We start from the raw sequence: 17,926 nt of genomic DNA on the forward strand, positions 1-17,926 counted from the left end.
CCCACACCCTGACCTAAACACATAGAGAATCAAACCCTCTCTCTCAGGTCAGGGCATGACAGAGAGGATATTTTTAAAGTACTGGACAGCTTTGTGACGTCAAATGGACTTTGGTGGTCAAGATGTGTTGGTATCTGTACTGACGGTGCAAAAGCCATGACAGGGAGACATTGTGGAGTAGTAATGCGCGTGCAAGCAGTTGCTCCCGACGCCACTTGGGTACACTGCAGCATCGAGAGGCTCTTGCTGCCAAGGGAATGCCTGACAGCTTGAAAGACGTTTTGGACACTACAGTGAAAATGGTTAACTTTGTTAAAGCAAGGCCCCTGAACTCTCGTGTATTTTCTGCATTATGCAATGATATTGGCAGCGACCATGTGTCACATCTGTCGGCAGGAATGGACCAAGGCGCAGTGGGTTGCATGTTCAACAACATATTTATTAAAAGACGTTGACCACGGAAAACAAGAAAATACAGCAACACGACAGGAACAGTTTTGCAGGCTAACAAAACGCAGTGCAAAAACAACTACCCACAAAGAAAAACACACACCTGTTTATAGGACTCCCAATCAGAGGCAACTAGAAACACCTGCCTCCAATTGTCCAGCACCCAACCTACACACAACACAAAACCTCTGCCACGTCCTGACCAAAACTAATACAATTACTCCCTCTGCTGGTCAGGACGTGACACCATGTAACGCTTTTACAACATACATAAGTGCGCTGGTTATCAAGGGGCAAAGTATTGACATGTTTTTTTAAATTGAGAAACGAGCTTAAAGTTTTCTTTACTAACCATAATTTTCACTTGTCTGACAGCTTGCATGATGACGAGTTTCTCACACGACTGCCCTATCTGCGTGATCTGAATCTAGGATTACAGGGACTCTCCGCAACTATATTCAATGTGCGAGACAAAATTGAGGCTACGATTAAGAAGTTGGAGCTCTTTTCTGTCTGCATTAACAAGGACTACACACAGGTCTTTCCATCATTGTATGATTTTTTGTGTGCAAATGAACTCAAGCTTACGGACAATGTCAAATGTAATATAGCAAAGCACCTGAGTGAGCTGGGTGCGCAATTACGCAGGTACTTTCCTGAAACGGACGACACAAACAATGGATTCGTTATCCCTTTCATGCCCTGCCTCCAGTCCACTTACCGATATCTGAACATTTCTGGATAGGGCTGCGCTCAGAGTTTTTTTGCCTTGGCAAATCGCGCTGTTAGGACACTGATGCCCTTTGTAACCACCTACCTATGTGAGAGTAGATTCTGTATGTAAACTTCCGACTTCAACTGTAAATAAAGGTTAAAATTGGAAGAAGAAAAAGTCAAACCTGTGGTGAGTTATTCACAATTTTTGATGAACAAATAAGGTATTATATGTAAGATGGCTAAATAAAGAGCAAAATTATTGATTATTATTATATTATTATTTGTGCCCTGGTCCTATAAGAGCTCTTTGTCACTTCCCACGAGCCGGGGTGTGACAAAAACACACACTCATTCTTATGTTTAATAAATGTATCGTATATTGTGTGTGTGTGGCAGGCTTACAATGATGGCAAAAAACAACATTTGAGAATGCGCTGACTCTGGTGTTGGAGGGGGCACACAGCTGGAGGTTGAATGTTTGAAGGGGTACGGGACTATAAAAAGTTTGGGAACCACTGCTCTAGATGATGACGCTTGGCATTGTTGTAATTAGAACATTAGGAAAAAACACTAACAGAGAAAATAAGGTAATTAACAGCTAACTAAGATCCTCTGAGGAAACCGGTGGTGCATCCCAAATAGCACCCTATCCCCAATATAGTGCACTAGTTTTGACCAGTACCCATAGGGAATAGGGTGCCATTTGGGACTCAGTCTGACTGCCTTTTATACAGCTCCCTCTAGGAATCAGTCAAACAAACATCAGTTAGAGAATAAAAACAAACACTGATGATGATTATAATGATGTCTTGCATTTATAGCCTATAACACTTTCCCTGAATCTCAAAAGTACTTCACATTGAATGTTAGGAACTCCCTCTCAGAGGTGTGTTAATAGGGTGAAACCTTCCAGACTTGGGTTCAAATACTATTTAAAATGAATTAATTATTTTCCCATACATTCCAAAGTAAGTATTCAGATAACCTATATATATTTTTTAAAGTCTTTGAATTTTGGAATGTATTTGTATACTATTTGTATTTGTTACTATAGTAACACACTTGGAAAGTATTTGAAAATACTCAAACATACTTCCATACATTTAACCATTTAACTAAGGTATTTGGAAATAGTATTTGAAATATGTATTTGAAAAGACTTTCAAATACAATTTGGAAGACATACAATTAGGAAGACAATTTTTTTTTAATACAAATAACCATTCAAATACTCAAATAAAGCTACTTGTTTTGGGCTGTGAATTTGAAAATACTCAAATACACAGAAAAAAGTATTTTAAATAACACATACTCAAATACACCCGTATTTGAACCCAGATGTTACACTTTCTGACGGTTGCAGAGCGTTAAAAACACTACATAGAAAAAAAGACTGTCTGTGTCCCAAATGGCACCCTATTCCCAACATAGTGCACTACGTTTGGCCAGACCCCTGTGGGCCCTGGTCCAAAGGAGTGCACTGCATAGGGAATAGAGTGCCATTTTGGGATACAAACACTGTAAAACACTGCATAACAATGTTCTGTGCTACATGCAATAATAGACTCATGTCAGCTCGATAACATTCCATTGCTACTGGCGGGGACTCTGAACGTAAGCAGACTGAATGCTCCCCTTCTGGGCTGTGCTGCTCTCCGCTTGCAACTAGCCAGCCAGTCAGACTCACATGCCACCATTTAAAAATACAAAAGTATGTGGACACCCCTTGAAATTAGTGGATTTGGTTATTTCAGCCACACCCATTGCTGATAGGTGTATAAAATCGAGCACACGTCCATGCAATCTCCATAGACAAACATTGGCAGTAGAATGGCCTGTACTGAAGAGCTGAGTGACTTTCAACGTGGGAGTTCCAAACTGCCTCTGGAAGCAACGTCAGCACAGGAACTGTTCGTCAGGAGCTTAATGAAATGGGTTTCCATGGCCGAGCAGCTGCACACAAGCCTAAGATCACCATGCGCAATGCCACAAGCGTCGGCTGGAGTGGTGAATCACGCTTCACCATCTGGCAGTCAAACGGACAAATCTCACACACACACACAGACACACACATATATATAGAGACTAAGCTAACTGTTAATAAAGCCAGTATTCATCGAGAGGAGCAGCAAGTCTTTCCATAGTGTAAGACCCATCATCCAGGCAGGGGAGCAGAGGCAGCTACATTGTCGCTCTAGCAATTGTTGCTATGTACCAGAGTTTAAGCAGAGACAGAACTCCTCTCTCCTAACATCTAGACTCCCATCTCTCTCTCACCATCTCCCCGTTCCTCTGCCTCTCTTTCATTGTCTCTCTCTCACTCAGACACCTTAACTGGGGTTAGTGCTGGATCAAACCGTTGACGAGGTGACTCACACACCATTTATTACTGAACACTGGGCACAGTGAGCAGTCGTCATATCAACATATTTCAACACTCACTTACCTACTCTCATCCCATTGGATGAGACACTAAACCGAAGTCCAAACCTTTATTTACAGACACTGGACCAGACTGTCTTAAGTCATTGAATAGGCCCTGATATCAAGACAATGGTCAAAACGGGGCCCATAGGGCTCTGGTCAAAACGGGGCCCATAGGGCTCTGGTCAAAAATAGTGCACTACACTCCCCTACGTATTTATTTCAACAGTGAAGCTAAACTGTAGCGGTGCGTGGGTAAAATCCCTTGGGAAGACAAGACAGGAAAAAAAGCCATATTACAACCTACTGTATGTTTTGTGATAATTGCATTGTTTGCTGTATAACCTGTTAGTTCATATGCCTTGCCACCGTGATATATAGGCCTAAAGGTCAAGACAATAAGAAGACAGTGGCAGAATAAATTCAATCACACCTTTGTTTCATCACAAAACCGGAGAGCAACCTCTGTTCGGTGAAGTCCACAAAACATATTGCATGTAACAAACAGTTACATGACCTATAACATCGCCAAGCAAGTTTTCGGACTACTAAACAACTTTTGATTTAGAACACCGGAGATTTACTGCAAGTCGCAAAGAAAACAGGAGCTGCTTCCACTATTCCAGCACCATTTCAATTTCAACGTCATCAAATCACCTATGTCTAGTCTTATACAGTGACAACTAAAAGATTCCAAAAACCATTTAGTCCAATCAACGTAGGCTAAATAAGTAGAAAATCATGTTGACTCACCCTACTTGTAGAGAAACGCCAATGCCATCCTCCACTTTTTCATGTTGCCAAAACAGTCTATGACTCCGTCATATAGTACACACTTAGTTTTTGTTGTCCTAAGCTACCTGGCTAAAATGCTTGCTCTCTAGCCTAACTTCCTTTCATGGGCAATGATTAGCCAGCTAGTTAACATTAGCCTACTACATCTAGCTACATATTGAACTTCCATCCTATGAATTTATGGTTGGATCAGAAATGCCGTTATAATCATTGGCCAGTACAGAGAATTAAGTAAAACCACAAGTCCAAATCCCTATCTCCATCCATGGCTAAATTAGGAAAGGGCCAATTTTAGCTAGCTAGCTAGCCACTGGAGGACAATTTTTCTGTCAATGACATTTGGCTTTTGATGTGATGTGATTGGTGTAAAGCCAAGTCCAAACTGGCTTCCCTTGACACTTTTTTTGGTGCGACAGGACCATTCACAGTTGAGCTCACTCAGTTTAGCTCAACGCTGATGGGCTATTATTGTACTAAAAAAATGATCAAGGGAGGCTGGCTTCCCTTGCATTCAATGCTCCAGGCGGCAACAAAATGCTACTCTTTTTGACCAAACAGCATCAGATAGATGGGCTACACATACAAAGACAGAGGGGCGCTGTTTCATTTGCCCGGATACTTTCTCCGGGGAGATACATTCAGCCTTTTGCGAATTGAAGGAACATTATGAAACACAGAGACGAAAGATAAATTATTTTGTATGTTTTTTTCTTGGTCCGCTTTTTGGGGAAGCCTGGCTTCCCTTGGCATCCATGAATACGTCACTGAAGCTACATCTTTTAATGTGGCTCTATACTCCAGTATTTTAGATTTGAGATCAAATGTTTCATATGAGGTGATAGTAGAGAATGTCACCTTTTATTTGAGGGTATTTTCATACATATCTATTTTACTGTTTAGAAATTAAAGCACTTTATGTATCTAGTCCCCCCATTTGAAGGTGTATTAAAGCAGTAAAGTTTAGTATTTCATCCCATATTCCTAACACACCATGACTACATCATGCTTGTGACTCTACAAACTTGTTGGCTGCATTTGCCATTTGTTTTGGTTGTTTTGGATTATGATGTGCCCAATAGAAATGAATGATAAATAATTGAGTGTGTCATTTTGCAACTTTCTCATTTATCATTATTCACGATTCATTCGTCATTATCCATAATCCTGGTAACAGCCACATTAATGTAGAAGTGTTCAGAAACATATTATATTCTTATTTACAATAAAAGTATCTCCAAAATTGCACAATACATGTCCACTAATAAATAAGCCACAAATAGGCCTACCATCATAGCCGCCACTTCATAAACGTACCTGGGGGTTTCCGACTATATCTAATAGGCCAGTTGTATGGGAACACTGTATATCAACCAGGCCAAAGGACAACACGGAGGTTACCAGAGTACACAGAGAGGACTTCCCTTTGTAGTGCTCTCCCCAGGCCTGGGACTATAACAGTCAGTCCCTGAGGTAAGCCCTCCCTCTCATGTACCTCATTACATTTTCCACAACAACCTAAGCTTAGTTAGGTACCTGCAAATGCAGGTAAACAACTAACAGAGTAGGAAGACGTTTCCCCTAGACGCTGATTCAAGTTCAGTTTTGTGTTTCCCCTAATGGTTATGGTAGAGTTTTGGATAAGATAAGATAGTACTTTATTGTGTATTAAACGTCTTTATGCCCACAACACAATAATTGGTTCATGCCCTGCAGTAGCTTTTATTTTTCCCCTCAGAATTCTTATGTAAATTTGTGTGCTGGATGTTGTGGAGATGCAGTAAGAGACATTGGTGTGGGCTTTGCATGATTAGCTGTCTGATGCCTGAGCTGCCTTCGACCAACGCTGGAGAGTTCTCTCAAGGTTGCAGAAACAAGCTTGGACACGCCTCTGAAATCGCATCTACAGTACCTTCAGAAAGTATTCACACCCCTTGAATAAAAGGTTGTTTTTTTGTAACTGGCCTACACACAATACCCCATAATGTCAAAGTGGAATTATATTTTTATAATTTTGAAATGTCTTGATTCAATAAGTATTCAACCCCTTTGTTATGGCAAGCCTAGATAAGCAAAAAGTTTTTTACAAATCACAAAATCAAAGTCACATGCTAAGTTGCATGGACTAACTCTGTGTGCAATACCAGAGCCATGACTACATGGAGCTCTATTCCACATCAGGTAACTGATGCAAGCAGTAGAATCAGATTTAAAAAGCAGGTAAAAATACACCTTATGGAACAGTGGGGACTGTGAAGTAACACAAACATAGGCACAGACACATGCATACACACACGATAACATACGCACTATACTGAAAGCTGTAATCGCTGCCAAAGGTGCTTCTACAAAGTATTGACTCAGGGGTGTGAATGTAAATGAGATATTTTTGTATTTCATTTTCAATAGATTTGCAAACAGTTCTAAAAATATGTTTTCAATTTGTCATTATGGGGTATTGTGTTTAGATTGGTGAGATTTAAAAAAATATTTAATCAATTTTGAATTCAGGTTGTAACACAACAAAATGTGGAATAAGGCAAAGGGTATGAATACTTTCTGAAGGCGCTGTACCTACCACCTTTAGGGTGTCATACTAAGTTACGCATTGTGGTGAAAAGCAACTGGTGGTGAGACAGCTACATGACCAAAAGTATGTGGACATCTACTCGTCGAACATCTCATTCCAAATTCATGGCCATTAATATGGAGTTGGTCCCCCCTTTGCTGCTATAACAGCCTCCACTCTTCTTGGAAGGCTTTCCACTAGATATTGGAACATTGCTGTGGGGACTTGCTTTCAATCAGCCACAAGAACATTAGTGAGGTCGGGCACTGATGTTGGGCGATTAGCGCCTGGCTCTCAGTCAGCGTTCCAATTCATCCCAAAGGTGTTTGATGGGGTTGAGGTAAAGGTGCAGGCCAGTCAGGTTCTTCCACACCAATCTCGACAAACCATTTATGTATGGACCTCGCTTTGTGCACGGGGGCATTGTCATGCTGAAACAGGAAAAGGCCTTCCCCAGTTGGAAGCACAGAATCGTCTAGAATGTCATTGTATGTTGTAGTGATTTCCCTTCACTGGAACTACGGAGCCTAGCCCAAACCATGAAAAACAGCCCCAGACAAATTATTCCTCCTCCACCAAACTTTACAGTTGGCACTATGCATTGGGGCAGGTAGCGTTCTCCTGGCATCCGCCAAACCCAGATTAGTCCGTCGGATTGCCAGATGGTGAAGAGTGATTCATCACTCCAGAGAACGCATTTCCACTGCTCCAGAATCCAATGGCGGCGAGCTTTACACCGCTCCAGCCTGTGTGCGGTAGCTCGGCAATGTAAACCTATTTCATGAAACTCCTGACGAACAGTTCTTGTGCTGATGTTGCTTCCAGAGGCAGTTTGGAACTCTGTAGTAAGTGTTGCAATCGAGGGCAGATTTACGCTCTATGCGCTACAGCACTCGGCGGTCCCGTTCTGTGAGCTTGTGTGGCCCTACCACTTCGCGGCTGAGCCATTGTTGCTCCTAGACGTTTCTACTTCAAAATAACAGCACTTACAGTTGACCAGGGCAGCTCTAGCAGGGCAGAAATGTGACAAACTGACTTGTTGGGAAGGTGGCCTCCTATAACGTTGCCACATTGGAAGTTTCTGAGCTCTTCGGTATGGGCCATTCTGCTGCCAATGTTTGTCTATGGAGATTGCATGGCGGTGTGCTCAATTTTATACCCCTGTCAACAACGGGTGTGGCTGAAATAGGCAAATCCACTAATTTGAAGGGGTGTCCACATGCTTTTGTATATGTTGTGGTACATATGGCCAATCTTTTATTACACTCCTTTTAAGTGGAACTGCACCAAATATCCTAATTTCTAACGCATAATTATCCTTACACCTCTGAAGACTCTAGCATGTAAGAATTTATGCGTTTTATTTCTGGACACTCAAAAACTTGTTTCTCCACCGACAGTTGGATAAGGGGAACCATGAGGTGTTAACACTTGATGGAGACTAGAGATCCTGACTGCCAATGTGTCCACCCTGAGACATGCCATTACGTTAATATCCCCAGTAATAAAACACCTATGATTTTGTTTCCTAGAGAAGAGGTGACTGTCAAGCTCTGACACTGGTGGGTGACATCTAAACCCATATGTCCTGTCACTCAAGATGATCATCCACAATATGGTCCTAAAGGCACCATATTCCCTAAATAGGGCACTGGTCAGAAGTAGTGCACTATCGGGTGCCATTTGGGACGCAGACTTACTCTCAGATGTCCAAGATGACATGTCCAGTCTTGGTATTGGTCCACTAATCCTAAATATAACCCTTTAAACCTAAAGAATGTGCACTTGCTAGCTAAAGCATGACGACCACTGCGCTGTTCGGGGCTCTGATGACCCGGACCATCCAGAACAAGCTGTGCATAAAACGAACTGTGTGTGGCCACTTGTTTGTTGCGCAGTAAAAACATTGAAAAAGTCCTATATTATCGAGTCCTGGTGATCATAACATGTAATCTTCAATATTTTCTAGAAATAAATGTTTGAAATGAAAATATGTCATTTGTTTGTTTATAGTTCTGGCTGCCGTTGTATACTGGACACTCACCCATGTTGTAGCCATACGGAGACTCGCTGGCTCCGTCCTGGAGGCTCGCCAGTATCTCCCCCTTTCCCACATCGCTGTCCCCCACCAGGAGAAACTTAAGCAGAAAATCGTAAGCCTTGGCGGGGCTGGTTCTGTGGTTCATCCTCGCGGTGAAGAATGATTATGTTCCATCATGGAACAACTTGTACAAGACTGTTCAATCACTTCTATTTCTCTTCCAACTCAAGATTTGAGCTGTGTGACGCACGAATTAAAGTAGCAAAGAGAGTCAAGTTGAATGTGGTGTTCTTTGACAATTCATCCAGTGGATAGCCTTATATTATCAGTCATAATTAATATCTGGGAACTCACAATAAATGCATCAAACACAGATTTGAAGTCTCCTAAAATAGGAATTTGAATGAAAGCTACAAGTGTCAATTTTGCCAACGAAAGTGACAACACAATGTAACATAAACAATTATACAAATTAGCCTACATCTAGTGTGTTCCACTGTAACATCAAAGCTTGCCGCTCACACCGAACCTGTTCCAGTGTTCAAATCGTCATTCCATAAATCCTCCATTCCCGCTACCGTGCCTTGAAAGTACCAGACGTTTGACTTGTTATAACGCTGTATTGTACCGCCAGCCACACTGTTCCGCAGCTCTCTCTGATCTCTGTCGTTTCCTGTCCCCAGTAGCGGCAGAGTCTCGAGTTTTACACGGTTATGGTTGGCTCATCCACGGGGTTGCTAGGGCAGTCTTGAGTCGGTAGTAGGCTCGTCGCTGCAAACGTCTGTCAAAATCCCCATACAGGCCTACCCATTTGATTCAATAGAGGGGTGTGGCTACCATTGGTAGCCAAGCTTTGTGCGGTTTGGGCTGGAATTCACCCTACCACTGATTTGAGATCAGTGTTAGTGATTTTAATCCGGTAGGAAGGGATAGGATGATGGCTGTTTGAACTGATTCCGGGTCAGTGTTTGCAGATGTCCGCAGCAGCCGCTGGCTTGGCAACGGACAGCATGGCTCGGTTTGTGTTTGTTGTTGTTTTGGCTGGGCACGATTTCTGATTTCTGACGTAGCACAGAACACCTCGGAGGATTTAGGGACATTAGGCTATTCTATTCAGACTACATTGGCGCAGTCAGCCACGCTCCAAAAAAACAGCACATAACCGAGAAAAACAGTTACAATAATTTTGATAAGGGAATTATAATGAAAAATCGGATTAAACGTGATCAATAATAGTATTACCTAATTTAATGGATTATGTTTTCCCTAAGAAAAACAGTATGAGACAATAGGCTACATAGCCCATACAGTACATGATTCAAGAACAATACAACTGCACCATTATTAATGAAGGGCTGTTTACATGTCATCTACTGCTCAATAGGAATACAACATATTATGCTGCTCTTGTCCTGTAAATAGGCTATCATACAATGATGGAGGTATTCTAAAACAAAACGAGACTGCAGTGTAGCCTACATTCATCAGTGAGTAAACATTGCATTGCGCAGCAGTACAATATTGTTTACACAGTGTAGTGGATGGATGCCGCGGGTCTGTTGATCAGATGGGTTATGTAACAATAAGAGAGGAGCTGCCTTCTGGCGCCAGTTCCAACTCCACTGTGGCCATTGCGTAATTGCACACCAGGCACCAGACTATGGATGGATTCGAGGAATGAATACGGACATGGACATATTTTGTACCCTAATTACAAATTCGTTATTAGCCTACAACATCAATGGTATGGGACATAATGTACATGATAATAAAACATTGCTGGTAGCCTATTTTACTGAATGTATAGTGAAATTTAGATAATTTAAAGAAAATAAGATGCGACTTAAATTTGACAGAATTTCTTAAATGTTCTGTTCATTGCTTTTATTTGAGTGGTAATTTTTTTCTTTGCTCATATTACATCAGATAATATCGTCCACTACCCGAGTTCATTAGTGCCCCACAGTTTTTGAGTGCGTCTACCAGCAATGATTACGGTTAATCTACTGCCCTCGGGTGGTGTATTGTCGGTAGTACACATAATACATTTGCAACATTCTAGATGCAAAGTTCGGATGGATACGTGTACGTTTTTGTTTTTCATATACAGTGCCTTACAGAATGTAATACAGAATGTATTCACACCCCATGACTTTCTCCACATTTTGTTGTGTTACAGCCTGAATTTATAACATTGAGATTTTGTGTCACTGATCTACACACAATACCCCATAATGTCAAAGTGGAATTTTGTTTGTATAACATTTTCTACATTAATACAACATTTAAAGCTGAAATATCTTGAGTCAATAAGTATTCAACCCCTTTGTTATGGTAAGTCCTGTGGCGACCCTTCATTTTTTGGGGGGCCTGTTTTGCATGTTATTTTGGCATTAATACGTGTCCCATATCAGTTTGCAAACAATGTAAAAAATATGTATATAATTGACTTAATTAAGCTGCATACAAACATGGTCTCTTTTTTGCTTTCTTGAGTAAGGCAGCTCCAAAATGGAAGTGTTTCAGCCTAGCTTAGTGCTTTCTGTGGTGGTGGGGCAGCCAGCAGAAAATACGGAGCGTAGGGGTTGGTAATGTTCTCCAGTTGCGCCGTGATTGGCTCAGTGTTCTGTCACTTATGGGGACACTACGTCACCACAAAATCTACGGGGAGAGCTAAAAAAATTCAAGCCCCTTGGGTGGTGCCAAAGAGTTACATTAGAAGTGCCCATCCAAGAAGGCTCAAGGTCATTGGCCACAGATAAAATGATGTCAAATCACGTGATATCTACAGTAGCTTTGATTGGACATTATACTTTCAAAATCTTAGCTAGCAGTCATCATCATGAATCAAGTCGACAATCTACTGACAAATCCTTTTCATATGAAGAGAAATTATAGATAAAATGTATCGGTGCTAATTGGCCATTGGATATAAACATTACACAACAAGTTGGAAATCACAAATTCAACAATGTGTGGTTTGGAAGGAATCAGTGGCTTACTGCAAGCACTGCAAAACAATCACTAGCCTGCTATTCAGTGGAGTGGGTGTGTGGTACAAGTCTGGGTTTAAGGGTCTCTTTTCCAAGCTAAAAAGGATAAACATTCAACATTGGCCATGCTGTCAACTCAGCATGACTTCTGCCGCTTTCAAAACAACTGGAAACTTGGAACTGGGAAATCTCAGACTTCAGTGAGTTCAAGACAAGGAACTCTGAAAAATCTAGCTCTGACCGGGAAAATATGTTTTTAACGGTCATCCAACTCGGAATTCCAAGTTGGGAACTCGGGCCTCTTTCTAGAGGTCCGACCTAAAGATCACTAAAGTCATCATTCAACCTTGTTTTTTTCACTGTTCATAAATCCAGAGAATGCCAGACTTTGATGACAAAGTTTGATGGCAAAATTTGCCCACGATGGACTTGCCGCGCCACCTTCCTGTTCAAGTGACCACAGCACAAGGTGAGTCCAAACATGGCTCAGGGATTTCACCATGAGGCCAATGGTGATATGAACAAGGCCAGCGTCATCTGATTTACATTGCCAACATTTGCTGTCGGTGAATTTTAGAGGGAGTCCAGTAAGATCTATTCATTATATTATACTAAACCATTTGTGTTTTGGACTCTGCCCTTTCTAAAATTGTTTTTCCCATTCAATTTCTTGTATATTAATCTTCAAATATTTACCTCATTTTTCCCTTAAGGAAATTGAATTGTACTAATTCGAATTTGTAACATAAGAATTTCAGGATTTACATTTTTTTTTGCAGGGCGTTACATGTCATACGAACTGGATGATGTAGTACACAATTGTACACCAATTTCGGGGACCAGTTTTGGCTCGTGAGGGCTATTTTCCAAACTACTGGCAAAAATTATATAAAACCTCTGTAGCATCACTTTAAGGGAAGATGTAGTCCCCTTGTTTTTTTTGTTTAAGAATTTATACACCCTCAATAGCAGGTGGTTTTTGGAATGGAAATCATTTATAAATTGTTCAAATCCTGTTTAAATGTAGTTGTTCTATCTCCGACTTGACTGCCTATACAATCGGAATGATTCTAAAATGGTTGGTCGAGCTGGTCTTATCCTTCAAGTTATTCAGATCCATCATTTAACAATCTTTAAACAAATCAGACACAGTCCAAACTCCCATCTGTAGCCAATCTCTCCACAATATTGGTCTGTGATTGATTAATATGCGTTAATTTCTCCAGATGTTTGCTTAAATCTAAAATAGAAATGGACAAATATCACCTGATCTTGGCATTAATAGATTAATTAATAGATAGTAGATTAATATAATTAAAAAGGTGAACTGCTATTTTGGAGGGACCGGAAGTGTTGGCTGTGTATTTGGCCAGTGACAGGCATTCCACATTTAACCCCACCCACATGTGAAAATTGAAATATCAAGTTGTTTTTTGGTTTATATGCAAAAATCAAGATAGGGGATAAATGTAGTTTTTTTTTTTATCTAGTTTTTTGTTGTTGCATGTAAACCAAAAAACAACTTGACATGTCAATGTTCACATGTAGGTGGGGTTAAACGCTTATACAGTGCCAAGGTACGATTTCTCAATTTCTAGGTAACAGGCAAATGTCTCCATAAAAATATAACACTTAATAATGCTAATTTAGGCTTTTCTACTTTTTGGTGAAGATGTCATTTTCTGACCATAGAACGCAAGAATGACATCATTACTAGGCAAAAAGAAAGACTAGTTATAGCCAATTAATTCCCAATGTAATTAGGCTGCAGTTCAAAACAGCCAATACTAGCTAGCTTAAATTTTGAGTTAAGAAATTATTGGATGATACAACACATGTCAAATTAATGTTAGCTAGTTAGTTGGCTAGCTAATAAACTTAACAGAAATATCTAGCTATAGTTTTCCAATAAGTAAACAATAGTTAGCTTGCTAACTAGTTAGACAGCCATTGATGCTACAGGCAGCTAACTAACTAACCAAAACGTGGCTAACTACCACATGAAAATTATACAGCTATGGTAATCCTGGTTAGCTAAATGCTACCATATAACTAGACCCTTTCTGCTAAATTTCACTGGTTAGCTAGCTAGCGAATGTTAACTAACCCAAATGTGTTTGATAGCTAGCTAAGTAGCTTATTCTGTAGCATAAATCAGATTGGCCACCGAAGGGTCTCACCACAGACAGAAAGGGTAACTCAGACACATCACAGGGGCTATAAAACAGAAGCATCCGTTTAGAACGTTTTCTCACCACCAAATATGGTAGTGAGAGAGGATGGAACTAGGTGAAACTGGGTTTACGTTCTGATAATTTCTCATCGATGAAACATCTGATCACATTTTATGTTCCCCAAACTAAAATATCTTACGAACACATTGCACAAAGTTTTATAGACTTGACGATTTACCAAAGTAAAAAAGTGCATAGTTTAGAAGCAGTGCAAGATCGAATTGATCTTCACAGAGCAGGCGTTCCCTAACGGAAATATGCAAATACATGCTAAAATACGCCAATGGGATCTTGCTAGCTCTTGCTTGGCTTTGCCCACCTCCTTGCTTGTTCTGCCCACTATGCTTCATTAATTTGCTCCAACTGTAAACGACACAGATGAACTATCTTGGGTTAGTTATAAATACTGTACCTTTGGTCTCACTGTGCAGCACAAGTGAAAAGTGAAAATTACTTCAAAATCCCGGCACCGGATTTTTTCAGGACTGGAATAGCTGGATCAAATGTATAACGTGAAAAGCGTATAGTCAAATATGAAAATACTACAAGTCATGTCTCAAAATCGATATCTATTTTACCCCTATATTGTTTTATGTCCTCCGGATTCAAGAAAGATGACGAGTTCAATGGTGATCCATTGATTTCGTCACCCTAATCTTGGCCATCCCCACACGGGTAAATAACTCCAATAATGTTTGAATGCATGATGATAGAAACATAGGATTTGGACCATTTGTTTTATTAGAGGAGTATCTACACAATTACTATATTATTTTACGCATTGGCCAAAATATGCGTTCTTTATTGGACACCCTACTAAATCAGATCCTTCCTGACCACAATATTTTTGCAAATCATTTTATGATGTGATTAGCTGTTGTATACCTTTGCCTGTCACCTTTTAAGCCCAACAATGATAGTGTATTGACTTAAAAATGAACTGATGTTACTGTAAATTGTTAGCTAACTGATATATCTTAGCTAACTATTGGCAATCTCATTCAATGATGCCATACAGCCAAAACAACAGTATCTATTGCTAGACTAGAGATATGCCCCATGCAATAGTTAGTCAGAGGTTGCACAACTAGTGTGTGGTGTCAGGAAGTGTGGTGTCAGGAAAATAACCTCACACTCAACATCAACAAAACAAAGGAGATAATCGTGGACTTTAGGAAACAGCAGAGGGAGCACCCCCCTATCCACATCAACGGGACAGTAGTGGAGAAGGTGGAAAGTTTTAAGTTCCTCGGCGTACACATCAACAGCGCCTCTTCAACCTCAGGAGGCTGAAGAAATTTGTCTTGTCACCAAAAACAATCACAAACTATTACAGATGCACAATCGAGAGCATCCTGTCGGGCTGTATCACCGCCTGGTACGGCAACTGCTCTGACCACAACCGTAAGGCTCTCCAGAGGGTAGTGAGGTCTGCACAACGCATCACCCGGCGCAAACTACCTGCCCTCCAGGACACCTACACCACCCGATGTCACAGGAAGGCCAAAAAGATCACCAAGGACAACAACCACCTGAGCCACTGCCTGTTCACCCCGCTGTCAGCCAGAAGGCGAGGTCAGTACAGGTGCATCAAAACTGGGACCGAGAGACTGAAAAACAGCTTCTATCTCAAGGCCATCAGACTGTTAAACAGCCATCACTAACATTGAGTGGCTGCTGCCAACATACTGACTCAAATCTCTAGCCACTTAATTAACTTAATAAAAAATTGGATGTAATAAATGTATCACTAGTCGCTTTAAACAATGTCACTTTATATAATGTTTACATACCCTACATTACTCATCTCATATGTATATACTGTACTCTATACCATCTACTGCATCTTGCCTATGCCGTTCGGCCATATATTTATATGTACACATTCTTATTCATTCCTTTACACTTGTGTGTATAAGGTAGTTGTTGTGAAATTGTTAGATCACTTGTTATATATTACTGCACGGCCAGAACTAGAAGCACAAGCATTTCGCTACACTTGCATTAACATCTGCTAACCATGTGTATGTGGGCAATAAAATTAGATTTGCATATCCTTTCAGCAGGTCTCCTCCAGCTATCCACAACCATACTCTGAGGTGGAACCAGATCTGCCCAGCCTTATTATTAAGCAATTCCACACCAGCTTAGGCCAAAAATATTTTTGGTATGTCAGATTGTTCTGGCAATTCTGACATAGTAACTTAATTGGGAGGAAGGATGTTTGACATGCTTTTTACATTTGAATCACAAACTATTTTTAATCATGATGAAAGTGGACATTTTAGACCCCTTTCCACAACCCCATGTAAGACCTTATGATCTGTAAACCATACATGATACAGCCAACTTTTGCTGTCATTATACTCCTTATAGTTTGCTCTCAAATATGGAGTATGTCAACATTCTGAAATAATAAAATTCACATTAATGTATTAAACATTACAAATGTTAATATCTCAAAAGTACCCTTCTTGATTTAGCTGTTGTTTGGAACAATATATTCTACAAGTATATCAAAGTTATGATAAATGTTATGAGCACCACCAAAATGTATTTGACTCCGTCTGCTGGTGATTTTCTAATGTGAAATCCCAAAGGAGGTCTGTGTTTGGTTAAAGACCTACATTGTCAATTTCTATGTATAAAATGGGTCAAATCTACAAAAGTACCAAAGAGCCAACTGTGGAAATTGGTTGTGTTTGAAAAGTATATTGTTCCAAACACCTGACAGAGTGCTGCCAAGCTGACCAAGGAGAAGAAAGCCTTCCAAGAGTCCTACAAGCAGACACTGGATGACTGGCAAGGAGAGAAGGACAAAGCCAATATTCTGACCAAGGCCACAGCAAGATTGAGGATGAGCAGTCTCTGGGAGCTCAGCTCCAGAAAGAGATCAAGTAACTCAAGGTACAGTACGGGATCTAAACTCAAGTACAGGAAAGCACACCTGAATAATTTCCTGAAAAAAAACTGACATTTCTTCAGGTAGCACACATTTTTCCTGGTGGCTTCTGATGGCTCAGTGGCTTGAAAGACGGTGCTTCTTGCTTATGCTTCTTAACATTGTAAAGATGGTGCTTTTTACTGTATTGTAGTATTCTTCCCCCCCTGCTCCTGCCCCCTGTTCTAGGCCCGTATTGGGGAACTGGAGGAGGAAATTGAGGCTGAGCGTGATGCCAGGGCTAAGGTTGAGAAGCAGATGGTCGATCTCTCCAGCAAACTTGAAGAGATCAGTGAAAGGCTGGAGGTGCTGTTTAAATTGAGTTTAACACTTTTTTGGTTACTACATGATGTAGAAAATAGTAAAAATAAAGAAAAACCCTTGAATGAGTAGGTGTTCTAAAACTTTTGACCGGTAGTGTAAAGTGTTACCCTTACTTCTCTCTTGTTTCTCATCCAGGGTTGAAAATCATAGGTGGCTACAGAGATCAAAACACAGGAGGAGTTTAGGATCATCAAGCAGGTGTAAAAAAATAAAATGGTACCCTATGTGTTTTTAAAAAAAACTATTTTATACACCGATTATTCCTGTATGAATTGTCACCGATTAAGAGCAGGTAAATGGGAAAATAAATGGCAAACATGATATTGATGTATCATTCGGCAGGTATACGCTTCCATGATTAGTGATGACCTCTAGTGGTGAATTTGCAGCAATACAAACACACAAGGCATTTGCAAAGTTCAGAGGGATAAATTGACCCTT

The 17,926-nt window shown here is 40.5% G+C and overlaps 1 protein-coding gene across 1 annotated transcript in view; it reads right to left on the reverse strand.

The window, feature by feature from the left end:
* Nucleotides 1–9,942, reverse strand: part of rab40b (RAB40B, member RAS oncogene family) — a 48,910-nt gene extending 38,968 nt beyond the window's left edge. Inside the window, exon 1 of the mRNA XM_014213128.2 lies at nucleotides 8,997–9,942. Coding sequence (XP_014068603.1) covers nucleotides 8,997–9,138 — 142 coding nt within the window. The 5' untranslated portion in view covers nucleotides 9,139–9,942. The remainder of the gene's footprint in view (nucleotides 1–8,996) is intronic.
* Nucleotides 9,943–17,926: the final 7,984 nt, after the last annotated feature.

Source organism: Salmo salar, chromosome ssa01 (genome assembly GCF_905237065.1).
Source record: "Salmo salar chromosome ssa01, Ssal_v3.1, whole genome shotgun sequence".
Classification (NCBI taxonomy): domain Eukaryota; kingdom Metazoa; phylum Chordata; class Actinopteri; order Salmoniformes; family Salmonidae; genus Salmo; species Salmo salar.